Source organism: Diceros bicornis, chromosome 2, assembly GCF_020826845.1.
Source record: "Diceros bicornis minor isolate mBicDic1 chromosome 2, mDicBic1.mat.cur, whole genome shotgun sequence".
Lineage (NCBI taxonomy): Eukaryota > Metazoa > Chordata > Mammalia > Perissodactyla > Rhinocerotidae > Diceros > Diceros bicornis.
Window position 1 is genome coordinate 82,472,157 of NC_080741.1, and position 14,870 is coordinate 82,487,026.

The 14,870-nt window shown below is 37.7% G+C and overlaps 1 protein-coding gene across 12 annotated transcripts in view; it reads left to right on the forward strand.

Annotated features, from left to right (window-relative positions):
* SETD5 (SET domain containing 5) overlaps window positions 1–14,870 on the forward strand; it is a 76,925-nt gene that overhangs the window by 27,623 nt on the left and 34,432 nt on the right. For 4 of the 12 annotated variants that reach the window (XM_058564058.1, XM_058564100.1, XM_058564071.1 and 1 more), the window contains exons 1-8: window positions 5,674–5,754; window positions 6,573–6,797; window positions 10,126–10,318; window positions 10,601–10,706; window positions 11,032–11,240; window positions 11,580–11,638; window positions 12,622–12,800; window positions 13,734–13,772. In XM_058564058.1, coding sequence (XP_058420041.1) covers window positions 10,227–10,318; window positions 10,601–10,706; window positions 11,032–11,240; window positions 11,580–11,638; window positions 12,622–12,800; window positions 13,734–13,772 — 684 coding nt within the window. In that variant the 5' untranslated portion in view covers window positions 5,674–5,754; window positions 6,573–6,797; window positions 10,126–10,226. Of the gene's footprint in view, window positions 1–2,427; window positions 2,488–5,567; window positions 5,755–6,572; window positions 6,798–10,125; window positions 10,319–10,600; window positions 10,707–11,031; window positions 11,241–11,344; window positions 11,386–11,579; window positions 11,639–12,621; window positions 12,801–13,733; window positions 13,773–14,870 lie in introns of those variants that run through there. The other 8 variants (XM_058564107.1, XM_058564082.1, XM_058564090.1 and 5 more) reach the window with 8 other exon arrangements.

The following is a 14,870-nucleotide window of genomic DNA, read 5'->3' on the forward strand; positions in this document are numbered from 1 at the left end:
CCTATTTTTTTTTTTTCAGTAGTTTTTTTTTTTTTTTTAATTTATTTTTCCCCCAAAGCCCCAGTAGATAGTTGTATGTCATAGCTGCACAGCCTTCTAGTTGATGCATGTGGGACGCGGCCTCAGCATGGCCGGAGAAGCGGTGCGTTGGTGCGCGCCCGGGATCCGAACCCGGGTCGCCAGCAGCGGAGGACGTGCACTTAACCGCTAAGCCACGGAGCCGGCCCTACACACCTATTTTTAACGTATTGAATTTCACATAATTTTTCAAATATCTATAAAAATACCTTTCTGGTCCTGAATTAGTGAGTGTGTATATTTGTCCTTACTTTGAAATCTTGTAATTGGGCCCTAGATTCCAGAGTGATTTTCATACTTCAGGAAGCCACTACCTCGCAAAATGTTTTCTTATGAGAGTGATAAAAATACGTGTAAAATTTCAGTCTAAATACCTTGCTGTTAATATGCTTGGAGAATTATATTCATGAAAGTAAAAATGCTCTCAGTGTTTTATTTAAAATTAAATGATGGATGATAGATATTGTAAAGCCAAAGGAACTTTAAAAAAGGGACATTTTGAGAATATGGCTTGTTCATATATATCTAAATATATATTCACTTAAATGTTTTATCAGAGACTGAAATTGAGGAAGAGATTTGGGTTTCTGGTGGTTTGTGGAGAGGGTTGATCAGAGATTGCTTCTTGGCTGAGTTGCTGTCTGCATAGGCTGTTAACAATTGTTTCTCTGGCAGCAGATCTTGTTCATCAGGATTGCATCATTTCTGGGAGAATGGCCAAGGTCCACAGCCTCAGTACAAAGACTGTCTGAAGCATATGAGGCCTGTTCTCTTTCTGAAGCGGCACTCCTCTTCCTGCCAGTCCTCTTCACAGGATTACTGAAGCAGACTTGTTCTGAATTTCTTTCATTGGATTGGCTGTTTATTGGACTCTTGTCTCCCAGCTGCTTCCGGCTCACCTGGCTGATGCAATTACTTTTTCTGAAATCTCTGTTAGAATTGTTCTTAAAACACTTTTTGTCTGTCTTCTCTGAGAGTGACCAGACAGATCACATGGGTCTTGTGCTTTCAGCTAGTCATATAGAGAAGAGACTGTCAGAATGACAAATACAAAGGCTATTGACCATTTCTGAACCCAGTTAAAAAGACAGGAGTAATTATAAACCATTTCTGGCATGTTCTCTTTAACTAACAGCCTTTTCTCTAGAAACGGTATGTGAATGGTGACTTCTCAAAAGAGTACTCAGTATTAGGAGACAGTCTGGTTCTACTTCTGAATGCAAGAACTTACTAGTTAGTGTTCCTGCAGATTCTAATGGACTGTTCTGGAAATAGTTAAATTGAAATGAAGTTGAAATTCTGATGCATTTATTTTTCCCCCTACCATACACTCATATACTTATTTCTCCTTTTCTCCTGTCATTTCTTATCTTTCTTATTTATTGTTGCTAAAGGAGTCTACTTTTTATTCCTTGGTTTATTTAATTTTTTTCTTCCTTCTTTTTACTGCTACCTTCATACCTTTTGTTTTTATAATCCCGAGTATGCTCTTTTAAAATTGTTTCTAAAGAATAGTTGATTTTCCAATTTTTAATAAATTGGAAATCCATAAAATATCAACATAGAGTACATTTCCTCTCTACTGCTTGGTAATTGGAATCCCATGAACAGCTCTTTTCACATATAATGATATATTAACATGTCAAGTGTTAATACCTCATTCTGGCTTATGTTAAGTTTGACTTTTTTCTCCCAAAAGTACTGGATCATGACCTATTTTATTTTCGTTTTTGGAGAGTGGAAAATTGATTAAGGCTCTGTTTTTCCACATGTTTCCATTATGGAGTTGGCCACAAATAGAATTGACTCCTTTTTGTCACTCTTTTACTATAGTTGGACAAGAAGATAGGTGGGGTGGAGTGGGAGGAAGGAAGGAATCATATGAACTTGTACTTTAAATAGGTAATGGTAGGTCCTTGTCTGACTGGAGAGTAAATTTGACATTTGATTACAGAAAAGCCTCTGAATTTAGGAAGGGGTCACTGGAGAAGAGAAGCATCTCCTAGGAAAGATAGAGAGAGAGGAATTTCTTGGGAAATGGGAGAGAATTCTAATTTGAAGGAAAGTGAAGGATTACCTAGTGATATAATGAAGTATTTGCCACTTCTTAAGTCAAATAAAGATAATTTCCTTTTCTACCCTTTATTTAGGTCCTGGCTTTAGAGGAAAACAGGATATAAAGGTTAAAGGACAAAAATACAGTACTAGGTGGAACATTGGTTGGTAAACAAGGCAATATGTTTACAGAAATTAAACATAAAATTATCATTAAAATATTATTTCTGTAGAATCCTATTCTGTATCCATCAGTGTTCTTTCTGTACTAATTTGTGTCTCAACTTTTTCTAGGTCTTCAGAGCTACTGGAAGATAATTTTTGGGGACTTCATATTCAGAGGTCTATAAAAAGGTGACTGAGCCAAATAAACTCTTTTAATTCATTTTAATTTTTGTATTTTAATGAATGTTAAAATCATATGTTGAGATAATGGTGATCATAATTCACTTAGCAAGTATTTCTTAAACACCCTGTATGTGCCGGACATTGTTCTGGACATTGGAACTACAGTAGAAGATAAAACAAAAATCCCTGACCTCATAGAGTTTATATTCTGGTAGGAAGAGACAGACAAATTAACAAGTGAAAGATATCTTGAAATTGTTCCACCTAGAGACAGAGTTAATTCTTACTACTCTCTCTAGGACGCTCTTCAAACTATGTGATAAATTAATAACTGCTATAACTACTAAGCTTGGTAAACTAAACTATGAGTCCATTATCTTGGTTTATAAAACTGTAGAGTGATTGTAATAAGAAAATATTGCATATAGAACAATCGGTTAAAAGTTCTTCAGTTAACGTTTTAATAGCTACATTTTGCAGAGTGTCATTAGAGGAAGGAACTACTCTCAGGGTTATATGAGAAATTTGGTTTTGTTATCATTTTTTGAATTAAGAAGCCCCAATATTGTGAAAACATTATTTAGAACAAGATGGCCAAGCTGACCTATAATGATTGTCTTCATCAGAAGAGTGGAAGGATCATGTAAAACTAGACAAAAGGAAAATGGAGGAATTCATGAAAGAAATTCATAGTTAACTACTTAGTGTTTCTTAAAGTTATTTATCAACTATCCAAATTAGATGGGTTGGGATTTCATTAAGGAATGTATTAATCGTTTATTCATTCATTAAGCAGCTATTATCTGGAGTAAATTTTTCATCTTTTCCTTTTAAACATTAGCTTAGGTTTATAAGTTTTCTTTTATCTAGAAGCCTACTTTTTTTACGGGCATATAATAGTAATGGCTGTGACAAAGGATTTTTAATGGTGTTGAGTAATTTTTTTTGTCCTTTACTGAAAATATAACACATGATTCAGATTCCTATATTGGTCGGGGGAGGTATGATCATTATCAGACTCTGATCGGGTTATCAAACCAGGCAACCTCTGGGCTTTTTTTCTTTTTATTTCAATTCTACAGTCATACTAAAATTAGAGAAAGAGTTGTAACCAACTATCTCCAATATTTAACTGTGCTCTTTGGGGCTTATTTGATATGTATTTTCTCTTCCATCATTTGTAGATTTTATTTCAATTTCCCAGAGGTTTGGAGGATGTACTGCCTAAATTTCTGTTTGGATATATTGTTAGGGAAAGGAAACATCTGTGTGTAAGATTAGCCCAAAGGCAGAAAGTTATATTAATCACTTCTCTTTTATGAGCTGTGAGGAAGCAATAGATAGGAAGATTTTTTTTCTTTTCATTTCAGTCCCGAGTCTAGCACTATGTCACCTCCAGTTAAGTTGGAATGGGTGTATTGCCACACCCAGATTTGGAGAGTGCTAGATCCGTTGGTGAGATCTAGCTGTTTCAAAGTATAGGTGCCAGGGAAGACTGCTTATAGCAGTTTATAGCTGTTCTGTCATTCTAAAATAGCAACACGAAAGAGTAGTTTATCTTTATGCCTTAAAAATCTTGGCCTGATTCACTGTTTACAATTTATTTTCTTATCCCCATAAATTTGCTTCATATATCAAAATAAGATTCAAGCACCTCACATCATCTACCATTTGAAATTTGCCTTAAATCCCTTGGATTGACTCAATATCATGTACTTTTCATTCCATTTGGGTTTTTTAGTATAAATAATCATTTGACTTTTCTACTGTCTTGTCTTATCATGAATCAGTATATCAATCATGACTCTTTTTGTAGTATTTTTGCAAAAATCTGTATTAACCTGAATCTTTGACATTCACATTTTCTTTCTTCCCTCCCACATAAAATGCTTGTTGTTTGGTCCTTTTAATGGTTTTTTAATGTTAATACAAAACCACTAACGTAAAATCATGCAAAGTACAGTTTTTTCTCTTTGCATCATACCTCCAAATCTCTTAATCTACTTTTGCTTTTTTACACTTCAGTAGTTTGTGAGTCTTTCTGTTCCCAAATTCCACTGGTTGTGGTCACCAGCTCAAGGTATCCTCACTCCTTTTCCATACAAAATTTTCTAATCTTTATCATGGAACGGTACTGTGGTTTATGTTTTTATTCACACCTAGCAGTGGATATTATGTCACAAATATAGTTGTTAAAATAATTGCATCTTCTGGGGCCAGCCTGGTGGGGTAGTAGTTAAGTTCGCACACTCTGCTTCTGTGGCCCGGGGTTCGCAGGTTTGGATCCCCGACATGGACCTACGCACCGCTTATCAAGCCATGCTGTGGCAGGCGTCCCACTTATAAAAGAGAGGAAGATGGGCACGATGTTAGCCCAGGGCCAATCTTCCTCAGCAAAAAGAGGAGGATTGGCAACAGATGTTAGCTCAGGGCTAATCTTCCTCAAAAAAAAAAAAATTGCATCTTCTCCCAAAATTATAGTTAAAATGGTTTAAAAGAAAGGAAAAGAGCATTCTGTGACGAAAGAAGGCAGTAAGAAGCAGCTGTATCCAATCAAATATAAACAAGTTGATCTCTTTTATCATATTTAATTTGGAATTTTATCATTTAATTTACCATTAGCTCCTGGTAAAACTGCATTTATTTGTGGAATAGAAAAAAAAGTTTAAATGAAGATCTTGAATTGTTAAAGAATTTAGTTAAACTATGATATTTCTATTAACCATCCTGTATTTTAAGACTTGTTTCTTAGGTCTTAGCTGCCAGAAAATTTTGTTTGATGAGCATTTGTAGAATGGGGGAAATGTGCTTATTAATGAGCTATGTAGACAATTACTTTCCCTTTATCTGAAAAGAAAAGAAAAATTAAAATAGAAATGAAAAGTAAGCATAACTTTTTCTTCCTCTCTTTGTGGAATATTAATGCATTACAGAGTAAACATAGGACAATGTGTAGATCCCTTGCTGTACTTCTTTTATATTTATCCCTTAAAAGCCTTGTTCAAAAAATGGAAAAATATTCAGTAGCCTTTAGGATAAATTTAAAGAACTCTCTGGTTACTACGTATTTTTCTTTTCTATGGCAGGCTTCCTCATGTCCATAACATGTTGGTTGAGGCTCCGCAGCTCACCCCCACTCTCAGAGTGGCCAGTCTCCATTAATTGGACCCCGTGATTTCTACTTTCTGCTGTGTTGGACGTCATGAGCATTGCAATCCCTCTGGGAGTCACCACACCAGATACATCCTACTCAGATATGGCTGCTGGATCAGAGTAAGTGCTACTTCCTTAGGTAGTAGGTGCATTAGCAGTTTATGTGGAGACAGCTTTCTTATGGGCATCTAATAATAAATTTGTAGTATTTTCTATACCCAAGCCTAGCCCACTATAAATGATATTAGACCTTTCCTTTTCACCCATAGAAGCTGGAGGAAAAAAAGAGTTAGAAGAGAAGAGGGAGGAAAAGAATTTGGGGGACAGGATTTCCGAGTAAATAATTGAGTTAAATTTGTAAAGTAGTGATTACATTTTCGTTAGTTTTGATGGGTGGGGGAGATCGAAATAAAGTAGGTGTCAATACCTGCTTCTGTAGAGTTAATGATTATTCTGATGGATGGAGATAGGGAGGAGTTCTCTCCAACTGATTTTCCTTGAAGGCCTCTTCCTATGTACTTCTCAATGTTCTAGAGTAAAGGGACTGGAACTTTATATGGACAGGTTACTTAGACCTTCTGACATTTGGGGTAGAAAACAGAAAGCAGTGTCATTCTATTTTTTATAATATTCATTGCCTAGAAAGAGGACCTTCAAAATCAGTGGTACCAAACTTTTTTTTCAGCTAAGAGCAGCTTTAGGAATTCAGTTTGTCGAAAAGCCCAATCCCTAAAATAGACTCTCAATTCTTGAAGAATTTAAATGCCAAATGGCAATGAAGGTAGGCCTTCATTATAAAACTTTATATATTATTCACAGTTTTAAAAATTTTAGCTTTTTGTATCCCTTCTCTTTTAAGTTGTCCAAGATTCCCCCTGCTCACAGATTCCCCCTCTTGTCCTTTTACCTCCCTTGTACCCAATCTTCCTTGCTTACAGAAAGGAAGTGGAAGCCCCCTACCTTTCAAGACGAAGTGGCACTACACCAGGATGTGAAAGTCCAGCGAAAGAGACCCAAGGGGCCTAGGGGGCAGCACACCCCCAGAAGCCAAGTCTATTCCAGGCAGTACCAGGGATTAGGGTCTGGGCTGGAAAAATCCTGGTGTTTTGAATATGTTCAGGTCCAGTTCAGACTCTTGATCCCACAGCCACTTCTTGAGTGAGGTGGGTGTTGCTCTAATTGCCCTGTTTCTCTTGCCATTTTCACAATCCCTGGGGATTCTTCCCCCTTCAGCAAAGCAAAGCAACTGTACCAGAACTCTGGGTTCAACTGCATCCCTAATTAATAGTGGTTTTCTTCCTTAAAACTGAGAATGTTAGTAAAGAGCATGTACATTTCTTCAAGGCCTCATAGGATAACTTAACTGTTTGCTGACTTTGTTAAAGAGGAAGACTTAAAATGAAGCTACCCTAAAAAGCAGTATATTATATTCTGGGGTGGTCTAGAATTGAAAGCAGTTTTTGCCCTTATTCCATATAAGAAGAAAGATGGAGGGAGGGGGATGGGGAAGAGTGGATTGTGTTCCTTCCATGGCTTTTTTTCCTGTTTTGTTTTTTTATTTTTTTGCATGCTAAGATTTTAGTTATGCTAGTAGCTGAGACTTCCAATTTTACAACTGTTTCCCTAATAAACTACTGAAAAATCTTCCTGCGTTAGTAGATAACATAGTTTGTATAGTGTTAATGGATTTTTATAAAGTCAACCACTAGCCTCCTATATGGATTAACAAACTATATAGGTAGATAGCATTAACTTTTGTGAGAAATTTCAACAAAAAGATTAAATCAATGAGTTTGAGATTAGTAGATAAGAAAAAGACCTAAAGCAAGTATTCTTAAAACTGGTATTTTTTCCCAATATACAGAGATGATTGCCCATAAATGTTGCTAGGGAGTCCAAAAGTAATTGAAGAAATAAAAAATACTTCTAGCCTAAAAATTTGACTGCAGTGTTTCTATTTCCTGAAATGTTTTAATCTATAATCTCCAAACAGATTTCTGTTACTGTGGTTGTAACTAATTACACAGTTATTCCTTTAGTATTTCTACAAAGCAAGAGAATTCAACAGTTAGCTTTCGTACCAATCTGTTAAATTATAGATAGTATTTGTTAACACTTCACCATGCATATTCCTCTGTCATGCATATTCCACTGTTCTGGGCACTCTTAAGATTAAACCTGGTGTGAAGGGCAACATACCCACCTAAATAGAAGACCTAGACCTTACCTCATGGGATTTTAAATCTGATGACAACTATATGCACTATGCATTTTTTTTTGTATATTTGTAGGAAAACCTCTAGATGTTATAATAGAAGCAAAGATTTTTCTGATTTTACAATACTGCCATAAATGAATTTCAGACATTTTCTAAGAGGTAACATTATAGCAGCAGATTGCATATTGTACTTAGAACACAATTGATGGAGTATATCTGTTGTAAGCATGGCTTCTGTGTACGTACCCGACTGTCATAGCAGTTCAAACATAGGGGAAGAAAGGCTATAAATACTTTTGCATAAAACGATTGGCTAACAAGACATGCAATCCTAACATTCCAAATTTTTAATCCATATTTTAAAATATAGATAAGAGCTGAATATATGTCAAGGAATATCCTAGGAAATCCTGTAGTTACCTGCCAGCATATAACTATGTATTAATCAGTAACCAGTATGGAAATTGCAAAGTTTCCTCATCAAAAGATATGAGTAAATTTTAATATTTGGCATGCATAGCAATGTATAAATGCTGTGCTTGACTAGAAAGTATTATGAAGTGGGATGGCCTTTTAACCTCCACAATATACATTTTATTTTTATTCCCTAGACTTGCACATGAAGTGCATATGTTCATATTTACTCAGTTTGGAGATGGGTAAGATACAACCAACATAGCTCCATCTCCATGGCCATCTTTTATTTCATGCCACTTTCCTTTTTCCCGTCCAAAAATAAATCCATTCCTAATAAACAGCTATCATGTTTCACCCCATGTGTTTAATGGTACAAAATCTCTTATATAAAATATGTACAGCTCTTTGGGATACTTGTTTATCTAGTAAATTAACAATGTTGCATAAAGTTATTACTGTCTCTTAACTGTCCATTATAGAAACTAAATTCTACCTTCATTTTATTAATGCTTGTTTGCCTTTGGTTTCATTTAGGAAACCCCACCTGTTTCCTAATACTCAGAGCTGATTGCCTCTCAGTGAGCCATGTTCAGATCATCTTTTTCTCAAGAATACTGACCTGCATTCTTGATGTATCCCCCCCAGTTCCCATCTTACAGACACTCTTAAGTAATAAAATGCATGCACTTCACTAACAGAGAATACTTTCCTATGTCTAAAGTTCTTCTTCACCTAGAAATTACCTTTGCTGTTATTAATAAGATCCCTTCTCACAGTTTTGGAGCATATAACTGGGTGAGTTGGATACATATCTCAGAATTTTCTTTTATCCCTCACTTCTCAGCCGACATTGCACCACGTTGAACTGCACATTTTATTCCTGCAAAGTGCTGTATATTGTGTATTTCTAAGCAGGGAAGATGTATATTACTTGAAGCAAACAGTATGCCTTATTTGATTTCCTGAAAGACCCTTTGATCTCTAAGGCTGAGTTATGTGTTTCCTTGGAGTTTCTAATTTGTGAGTCTCTGTTCTGGTTAATTTAAATCACAGATAATCCATTATTTAGTTCAGCAGAGTCAAGCGATTGCACTTCTTAATTATCTTTCAAAATTCCCCAGAACCTAACCAGTTAGCAAAGTTAAAGTTCTTTTTTTCTCAGAAACTTGAGTTTTGTCCTTTGCCACCTATGCCTTTTTATTATCAAGTAAAGACTTACATTAAATTTCTAAATTTGCACACATTTTTAATTTTTTTATACTAATAAATTGCACTTGCTTCGTTTTTTCCCCACTCAGTGAGGGTACAGAAAGATACTAAACCAAGCTTCTCACTAAGCCTGGTTACTTAAGATCTCACATAATTTTCTTTAAAGGTAAAATGTTATCCTGCTTTCCAAACCAATTAGGCATAGTGGAAAGAGCACAGGCTTTGGAGTCAGACATTGTTGCAAATCCTGGCTCTGTCAGTATGTGACCTTAGTTCCAAGTCACGTAATCTCACCACCTCAACTTCCCCTTCTGTAAAAATGGGGTGTTATTTACCATGTTTAGTAGTTGCAGAGTAAATGAATTAATACGTATAAAGCACCTAGCAAATAATAGGCGATTCAAAATGGTAGCCAGTACTACTGTTATTTGTCACTAGACTAACATAACTTCTGAGTACAGTTTTGATTATTTCCAAGTTCTATGGTATTACCATGCAGCTGTTAAATAATTGTGTCCTTGATATGCTTGCATGTCATTGGTGGATGAGAAATTATTACTCTAATATTTGAAAGTGTTTGGGGGTTCATCAAGATGAGAGGTATGATAAATATAAGATGCCATTGTTTTTACCTGTACTTTCTTCAGGGTATCCTGTCTTGGTAGTGAATGGAAGAGGGCCTGGTCCCTGGGGCAGTGCAGAAGGCACTTTCATCATCCCACTCACTGCAAATGTCATGTGAGGTTTCATGGAAGTATTAAGAGATCCAATTAAGAAGAATAGTTCTGAGTCTAAACCAGCCCAGAGTGGCTTCTCTAGGGGAAACTCCCTGCTCAGCTGGTACGTTTGTGTTTGTCATTAGGGACACCTTGTATCCCAGGTGCCTGCTTTGAGACATCTGCCTGTACTGGCTTCATGTTACACACAAATCCACATTTAATAACACTCCTACTGTTATTTGTAGGCTTAGTTATGTTAATCAGATTGTTTCACTGAGGTCTTTCTCTTATTCAAGTGGCTGGTGGTTGTGGAAAGAGGAGGGGTTAGGATGAGAATTTAAGTCTTAGTTTAAGGGAAGATTAGGTGTTATGCTATCATGCATTGCTTTTCGCCTTTGTGCAGCCCTGAATCTGTGGAGGCTAGTCCAGCAGTTAATGAGAAGAGCGTGTATTCCACTCATAATTATGGGACCACTCAGAGGCATGGGTGTCGAGGACTGCCTTATGCTGTGAGTATGCATTTGTTTCTCTCCAGGCAGTGATCTTCCTGGAGTGTAATCCATTCTTATACATTGTGACTTTCTTGAAATGTTTATATGCAGCATGACGAAGTTGCCCCTTTTGCACTTCCCTGCCTCCAGCGGACGTCTAGCCCTGCATCATTGTTCTTGTTTTTATGTCCCAGTTGACCTTGGCATTTTGTTTTATCACTTTCCTGGTTGAAGCCAAAAAACAAAGGGTACTGCTTTCTTCTTTCTTTCCATATGTACCATACTTTAGGGGAGAGAGGGGCCAGTGTTTGGACACTGTTGATTTAAAAAATCTTATTTTCAGGATCATAATTACGGAGCCCCTCCTCCTCCGACACCTCCTGCTTCTCCCCCTGTCCAGACGATCATCCCTCGTTCTGACCTGAATGGCCTGCCGTCGCCCGTAGAGGAACGCTGTGGAGACAGCCCGAACTCTGAAGGAGAGACTGTTCCTACCTGGTGTCCTTGTGGTCTTTCTCAGGATGGCTTCCTTCTCAGCTGTGACAAGTGCAGGTAAGATCATGTTCCATCTAAATTCAAGCCTGGGTTGCTGGGATTAGGTTTTCTTATTAGTAGGGAAAAGCTCAAAGTATTCTTTCTTGTGTTTGTTAATGTAGATGATTCCTTAGTGCTCCTTGGCTCGAATTCTCTGCACTAGGTGAGAGTTACTGACAACAAGGAATGAGAGATTGATGTTTAAGCTATTGAATTTGATATGAAATTTAATGTCCTGGAAACGTTTGGTAGGTGGGAGGGAATGGGGTAGTATATGCAGAGACACTTCTCCCATGTGTGCAATGATGTACTGCATGCTGTTGGAAGGACTACTTTAAGTTTATTTTCCCTCTTTAGGGGAATGAGCAGGGGGAAGGTTATTAGACTTCATCGGCGGAAGCAGGACAACATATCAGGTGAGCAAAAGATGGGTTAGGCCCATATTTTGACATATAATATTTTGTTATTTAAATATTCGCGTCAAGAACCCCTCCTGTAAGTTCCCAGGGTCCCCAGCTCTTTTCATGAAAAGAGATAGAAGTGTTCTCGAGGGGGCCTGCCCCATGGCTTAGTGGTTGAGTGTGCGCGCTCCGCTGCTGGCGCCCTGGGTTCGGATCCCGGGTGCGCACCGACGCACTGCTCCTCCGGCCATGCTGAGGCTGCGTCCCACATACAGCAACTAGAAGGATGTGCAGCTATGACAGACAACTATCTACTGGGGCTTTGGGGGAAAAATAAATAAAGAAAATCTTTAAAAAAAAAAAAAAAAAAAGAAGTGTTCTCAAGACCACTGTGTAATTTTCTTGTTGTGAATTAAATGTATCCAGTGGGGCCGGCCCCGTGGCATAGCGGTTAAGTGCACGTGCTCTGCTTCTGGCGGCCTGGGTTCAGATCCCGGACGTGCACCGACGCACCGCTTGTCAGGCCATGCTGTGGCGGCGTCCCACATAAAGTGGAGGAAGATGGGCATGGATGTTAGCTCAGGGCCAGTCTTCCTCAGCAAGAAAGAGGAGGATTGGCATGGATGTTAGCTCAGGCCTGATCTTCCTCACAAAAAAAGTTAAAAATAAATTAAATGTATCCAGAAACAATATTTTAGCCCTGTAACAAGCAAAATATTCCTTATGAGCACAAAAAAAGTCCTTTTTCTATGTTACACATTGATGCAGTAGAGCTTGGGGACTACATACAAAGGGAGAAATATATACGATGTAATTTCAATGATATAGAAAGAATCTTGTTTTCATATGGAAGGTAGATATGGTGTTCTACAGATGATAGCGTAAATAGTAGAAGTAATGACTTACTGGATATGAGGTAGATCTAAAGAAATAAGCTACTTTTAATGGGCTTTTGAGGCTGTTCGTACAACATGAACTATGGTATAACCTTTTTTCAGGTGGGGATAGCAGTGCAACAGAAAGCTGGGATGAGGAGCTTTCTCCTTCCACTGTGTTGTATACAGCAACACAGCACACACCTACAAGCATCACCTTAACTGTTAGAAGAACCAAACCCAAGAAGCGCAAAAAGAGTCCAGAAAAGGGTCGTGCAGCACCAAAGACGAAGAAAATCAAGGTATGGAGGGTAAAAGTCACTTAAGTAGAAATAGCTTAAATTTTGGACCAAGAATGCACCAAATTCTTTTTAAGCAGTTTGATTCAGATGTGTGAAGGGCCACTTTGGCTCTATATGCAAAAATCAGCTAATCTGTGTTGTGGACATACAAAACCAAGCTCTCTTCTGCCACTCCATACCATCACAATTGGCACAAAATTTCTTCTACTCCAACCCCCATCCCAGGTATGAAATCCCAGCCCCACCTGGCACGAGCCCATATATGCTGCAGCCTCTGGTCTTGGCTTCTACTACCCTTACAATATCTCGCTGCCTCCTCAGTTCCAAAGCATAGTGTGAAATTCTTGTCCTGGTGCATGCCCACCTCATATCAATGGGTTGATTGTTTTTTCCTTGTTTGAAAAAAATCAGGAAACATCTCTTGAATGGTCTAGGCTTTCCTCAGGGTTGTAGTCACGTTCCTGTATTCTTAACTAAAAAGTCTCCAGGAGAAACCTCTTCTGTTTTTGTTCTTTCTTCCCCATCACAGCAACTTTGTTGCTCTTAGGTGACTTGCCCACCCCTTGTTAAGGGGATTGGTCTTTGTTTCCTTCTTAATTTCAAAACTGGTAAATCTGCAACCTCACTTAATGTTTTTATTTACTTTTTCTTTTAGTGTCAGGGGTGCATATAGGACATAAGTGATGCATGCTCTTCCCTGTTAATTACCTAGTTCCACTATGGAAAGTATTGGAATTAGCCTCAGAGTTCACTGGCCTTGAGCCACTCCTATTCTTGATAATAGTATGGGGAATTCCATTGTATTTATTACCTAGGGAAAAGGGGACAGACTAGAACACTAGTTCTTGCCTTAGTTTTAGTCTCAGATAGGTGTAACTGTCATTCTTGGTACCAAGTTTTGTTTTGTTCTACTTGTTTTCCTCTTTGGGATAGGCATTTCGAGAGGGATCCCGGAAGTCCTTGCGGATGAAGGTAAGGGGTATTCTTCCCTGATGCTGTGTTTTACTTCACTGTGATCTTGCATTTTGGTCGTCTTCTTTCCTGACATTGATGGTCTGGGAATCTTGGTCTCTGCTTTTCGTTAGTTTGTAATTGTTGCCATTCAGTTTTCATAGAGCTTTTCTCTATCTACAAAGTAGATTTTCTTGGCCATTTTCTCAAATATTTTCCCTTTCTGTAATCAGCCTTCATTTACTGGTTTTTTCATTAGCTGCTTTTCTGGGGGTAAGTGACATTTTGCCAAACAAAATGAGGCTGATGTGTTCTGTCATTGTGATTGGCCTCAACCTCAGGACTGAGGTTTTTCTGGTTATACAGGGTCTCTTGTGCACCCGCCCTAGCACCATGTGGGCTTTGGTCACCATTTGGAAGGACAAATTTCATTGGTAGGAAATTAGTACTATTGATAAGAATTACTCTTACTGGAATTACTTACTTTTGAACTGTTTTCTCCTGGCATATCTATTTGGTATAGAAGACTGATGATGCTAGCATGTTTCTTTTCTTCAGTTATCAAATAAAAGAGCTTATGAGGCATGATTTTGGAGAGCAGTTGGAGAATAGAGAAATTCCATGCAAGGGTTTAAAGGGACTTTTAGGTGCTGGGTGATAAAAACAGTTTGCCCAAAGGAGATTTGATTATACTGTCTAGTATCTTCCTTTACCTATGTATATATAGGAGGACAGCATACCTCCCAAACCATTATTTATGTCTTCAAAGCATTTAATTAGAATTAAGATCTAGTTTAATTCTATAAGTATAAATATCCCTAAATGTGTAAATGGTATAAAAGCAGGATCTTTCTTGTTGATGGTTATATGGCATAAACATTAAAATCATTCGGTGAGGATATGCTTTATTAGGAATATATATGGAGCACCAATATGACTGATGTTAACAAAGATCCCAGGTGGCACTTTAGCTAAAATTTGTAGGCCTCACCTTGTATATACCTATAAATAGACTTGTATATATCTGTAAAAGGAGATAGGAGAGGACTTACAGCCCAAGAGCATGAGAGTCCTGGGATGTCTTGGAACACAATAATTTCTTTGCTAGATCTATTGCCT